This window comes from Phalangium opilio, unplaced genomic scaffold, assembly GCF_054372755.1.
Source record: "Phalangium opilio isolate 3A_F unplaced genomic scaffold, DU_Popi_V2 ptg000046l_1, whole genome shotgun sequence".
Classification (NCBI taxonomy): domain Eukaryota; kingdom Metazoa; phylum Arthropoda; class Arachnida; order Opiliones; family Phalangiidae; genus Phalangium; species Phalangium opilio.
This window is the reverse complement of record NW_028324169.1, coordinates 6,897,440-6,902,273: the sequence shown is the minus strand read 5'-3', so window position 1 is coordinate 6,902,273 and position 4,834 is coordinate 6,897,440. Positions and strand designations below refer to the sequence as shown.

Genomic DNA, 4,834 nt, shown 5'->3' with positions numbered 1-4,834 from the left:
ATGAGCTGTCCGACGATGGAAATCGTGCCCTGAACGAGTTCATGGAGCAGGAGGATGCCTTCCCAGCCCTTTCCAGCCAGGAGAACCGCGACATCCATCGCTTTATGGATCAGCAGGAGGGTGGTGGTGGCCAGCAGGAGGGTGGTGGTGGCCAACAGCAGGAGGAGGAACCCATCGTTGCGTCACCGGAAGCTCCTCTTCACGACGAGCTAGAGGAACTGGAGGTACTCGGTAGGGCTATTTTTTGTGCACGTTTTACACCCGTAGCGACTGAGACAGACGTAGAGCTGTACGTGGGTAGACATATGGTAGCGATTGAAAATTACTTGCGCAATAAACTGGCTAGGGATAGAGGGATTAAGTGGTATTTAACTGTCAGGGCTCGCTACACCCGTCAGTTAGTCGACACTGACGAGGAAGTGGAAAATTTAATTTATCATAGAACCCAAAACCTTACTATTTTGAACTCCGACGTTATCCCCGGTCAGATAGATTTTAGTATTAGGACTCTGAAACGTTTAATGGAGGAGTACGAAGCGCAAGGTAGTGGGTGGGTTCTAGATAAAATTCTCTTCCTGCAAATTAATATCATAGCGTACCTCCCGCTTCACGGGGGTACGTACTTTGAAACCCCTAAAATTCTTCTAGCTAAGAGAGCCCTATTAAATGTGCAAAATACGGACAATAAGTGTTTCTTATGGTCAATTTTGGCACATTTACACCCTGTTAACCATGGAAATGCCCCTAATCGTGTAGAAAAGTACCTAGAGTATAGTAATGAATTGGATATGGCCGGTATTACGTTCTCCGTGGAAGTAAATACCGGTAAATTAGAGAATTTCGAACGGGTGAATAACCTTTCGATTAATGTTTTCGGATACGAGAAAGAGGTCTTCCCCCTTTACGTGAGTTCCAACAGAGTTGAGGAACCAAGTCAAGTAGATTTATTGCTATTAACCGAGGGTGAGAAGAAGCATTTCTGCCTAATCCGAAGCATGAGTCGACTTCTAGCGAAGTCATTCACCGCATACGGACACAGGAACTATTACTGTCGTTATTGCCTGCATCGATTCTCCGGTGTAAACTCGGAGAAGAACTACAGGGAACACATCAAGGAGTGTAGTATACACGGCCCCCAGAAGATCGAGATGCCGGTAAAGGAACCTATTCTAGAATTCAAAAACGTCGCATGGCAACAGAAGGTAAACTAAAACTTTTGTTATTTATCAGGGTATTTTGAATAGCGCGCCAAAATAGTTTACTGAGGCTAACGTTAGACGGCGCCTATAGCAAGATAAATAAAGCAGACGATAAGATGCATGGGAGAGAGGGAGAGAATGTTTTGTTTACATCTTATCTAATATAGTTTTATTTCTATTTCTCACAGGTTAAATACGTCATCTATGCCGATTTCCAGTCCATTCTCCGTAAAGTTCACCGATGCGATCCCGATGCCGACCTCTCTTCAACCACGAAAACTTCGCAGCAGCCGGGAGTGTGGCGCACTCCTGTAAGCCAAGCTTCTGGGCGGCAAAGTTTGAGGGAATACGACACATGTCGGCGATCCTACCCTATAGGTGCCGACTGTCCCGTGTCCGCCGGAGGTGACTTACCCCAATTCCACCTTCCGTCACCTCCCAAGTAAACCTCATTTCCTTCCCTGCTTATACACATACGACCTAACGGCCCCCGTCAGTGCTGGGCCGCGTAGGGTCTCCCGCTCCATTCTTCCTGGTGCTCAAGGCCTGACGGCTAAGCACTAGTGTTGTAGGTGGAAAAAAAAAAAAACTTCGCAGCATATCTCCTGTGGGTTTAGTTATGTCATCGTTAGTCACGACGGTACAGTCTCTAAACCAGTTACTTATCGAGGGATAGATGCCACGGAAAAGTTTTTAGAAAATCTTTTGCGTGAAGACGCAATTATTCAGCGTAAGATTAAAGATAACGCCCCCATGAATCTATCACACTTAGAAAAGGCGCAATTCGCCTCGGCCCAATCCTGTTACTTATGTAACAAGCCTTTCACTGTAAATGACTGTAAAGTTCGTGACCACGACCACACTAACGGAACCTACAGGGGAGCTGCTCATAATTCGTGTAACCTGAAACTGAGGACCCGGAATTTCGTTCCGGTCTTCATGCATAACTTATCTCGTTACGATGCTCATCTTATCATGGACAAAATTGGATTGGTCAAAGATCACAAGATTACGTGTATCCCCACGAATTCTGAAACGTACATTTCGTTTTCTCTGGGTAATTTACGATTCTTAGACTCAATTAGGTTCATGCCGGCATCGCTAGAGACACTCGTATCGAATTTGGCTCGGGGAGGAGCCGATAAGTTCAAGTGTTTAAACTCTGCCTTCAGCGCTGACGAAGTTCCGCATCTGCTGAGGAAGCAGGTTTACCCCTATGACTACTTCGACTGCGAGACTAAATTCGACGAGACCGAGTTGCCACCCAAGGATGCCTTCTTCAATTCCTTAACTGACGAAGAGGTTAGTGAGGAAGATTATTCTCAAGCTCAAAAGGTTTGGAAAAATTCCAACTCACTAACCTCGGTGAGTACCATGATTTATACGTTAAGACCGACGTTCTGCTCCTAGCGGATGTTTTTGAAAGTTTCAGGGCTATGTGTCTAGAATATTACAAGTTAGATTGCGCGCATGCATATACAGGTCCTGGTTTCGCTTGGCAAAGCGCACTGCACATGACCCAAGTGAAATTAGAACTACTCCAGGATCCTGATATGCATCTCTTTATTGAGAAGGGTATAAGAGGGGGTGTTTCTTTAATTACGCATAGACTAGCCATAGCCAATAATAAGGATCTCCCCGAAACATTCAACCCAGCAGAACGTAGCTCTCACATTACCTACCTAGACTGTAATAACCTTTACGGCACCGTAATGTGTCATCACCTGCCGATGAGAGGATTTCGATGGATTCAACCATGTCAAGATTTCACTCGTGAAATTATCTTGAATCACCCAGACGATGATCCTCAGGGATTTATCCTGGAGGTGGATCTTGAGTACCCGGAAAGTTTGCACGAAGAACATAACTGTCTACCCTTAGCACCCGAACGTAGAGTTATTAACGCGGATGAGCTTTCACCTTATTCGATTGAACAGTTGAACAAACTGAAAATTAACGTACATGATAGCCTTCCAAAGTTAGTTCCCTCGCTCTACAATAGGGAAAAATATGTTCTCCACTACCGGAACCTCAAGTTTTACATCGCTAAGGGGATGAAATTGGGGAAAATCCATCGAATACTCACATTCGAGCAGGGTGCGTGGTTAAAACCATTTATCGAGTTCAACACGGAGAAGAGGAAGCAGGCAGTGAACGACTTTGAGAAGGATTTTTTCAAGTTGGCCAACAATAGGTACGCATCTACGCTACGCTAAGTTATTATTTCACACGTAAATTAATCAAAATTTTCATCTATTAACAGTGTTTTCGGGAAGACGATGGAAAACCTCCGCAACAGGATCAACTTCGACCTTGTCCAGACCCGGGAGATGGCAATCAAGAAGGCCAGTTCACCGACATTCCAGAGGTTCACCATCTTTAGGAACGAGCTGGTCGGGATCCATCGTCTGAAGAAATCCCTCAAGTTGGACCGACCCATTTACACCGGTTTCGCCATCTTGGACCTCTCAAAGTTGGTCATGTACGACTTCCATTACAACACTATGAAGGCTAAATACGGCGACGACCTCAAACCTCTTTTTACCGACACAGGTATGATTTTTTAAAAACGTTTACTAGATTTAAATCCTTTTTCCACTTTCAATTTTAAAAAACTAATTAAATGTTTTTACGTATAATTGCAGACAGTCTGACCTATCAGATTTTCACCGACGATTTGCCTCGGGACTTTGCCCAGATGAAGGAGATGTTCGACTTTTCCGCCTACCCCAAGGAACATCCGCTCTTCAGCGAGGAGAACAAGAAAGCCCTCGGAAAGTTCAAGGACGAACTCAACAGCGTCCAGATTCAAGAGTTCTGCGGCTGGCGACCGAAAATGTACAGCATCTTGTCGGCAAAAGGTGAAAAGAAGACGGCGAAGGGAATCTGTCGTCGCGTAGTCAAAAAGAAGATACGTCACGCTCAATACAAGGAATGCCTGCTTCAACGTAAACTCACCACTGAGGAGATGAAGAGGATAGTCAGTGTTAAACACGAACTATTTTCCATCACTCAGAAGAAACTCGCTCTTAACCCCTGCGATGATAAGAGATTCATCATCGATGGGGTTTCTACATACGCTCATGGTCATTTTAAAATTAAGGAATAATTCCAAATGTATAATTACTTTCTGTAACCCTATCCCCTCCCATCCTGGGGGCGAAGTGGCCGAACCGGTCCACGCCCTCCTCCCATACCCTTTTGGTGCGAAGTGGCCGAATCGGTCCACGCCCAATTTCCCCTCCCATACCCTTTTGGTGCGAAGTGGCCGAATCGGTCCACGCCCAACCCTTTTCCTTTTAAATTTCATAGTTTAATGTATAGTTTATAAGTTTAATTTAATGTATATATATTTTCAATGTTTAATTGTATAGTTTTAAGTTGTTTTTTCTCGAATGAGTTTTACTCTGTGATTCTACGGTTTCTCATTCAAAATAAAATTTTTTTAAATACTAATATCCTCCCTCTTATATCATACAACTTAGGCAAACATTTTTTTCTTTTTTCAGGTTAAATGAGGGGTAGCGCGTGGGACCTGCCGCGTGCGCGTGTTTAAATTTCCCGCGTTCGCGTATGTAGGGATAAGTTCGCGCGCGATTTAAAGAAAAACATACAATTCAATCAAAAAAAACTTT

At 44.2% G+C, this 4,834-nt stretch overlaps 1 protein-coding gene across 1 annotated transcript; it reads left to right on the top strand.

Annotated features, from left to right (window-relative positions):
• Positions 1 to 2,635: 2,635 nt before the first annotated feature.
• On the top strand, positions 2,636 to 4,322 carry LOC149676482 (uncharacterized). Its single transcript, XM_089838698.1, has 3 exons — positions 2,636 to 3,393; positions 3,463 to 3,752; positions 3,845 to 4,322. The coding sequence occupies exons 1-3, from the start codon at positions 2,636 to 2,638 to the stop codon at positions 4,306 to 4,308; spliced, it is 1,512 nt and encodes a 503-aa protein (XP_089694824.1). The 3' UTR covers positions 4,309 to 4,322.
• The last annotated feature ends 512 nt before the right edge of the window (positions 4,323 to 4,834 follow it).

Excerpts from the sequence above, each read along its gene's own strand:
- LOC149676482 (XM_089838698.1), top strand. The coding sequence starts at position 2,636 with ATGTGTCTAGAATATTACAAGTTAGATTGCGCGCATGCATATACAGGT. Across the intron at positions 3,394-3,462 it reads TTCAAGTTGGCCAACAATAG|TGTTTTCGGGAAGACGATGG; the intron begins GTACGCATCTAC and ends ATCTATTAACAG. Across the intron at positions 3,753-3,844 it reads ACCTCTTTTTACCGACACAG|ACAGTCTGACCTATCAGATT; the intron begins GTATGATTTTTT and ends GTATAATTGCAG.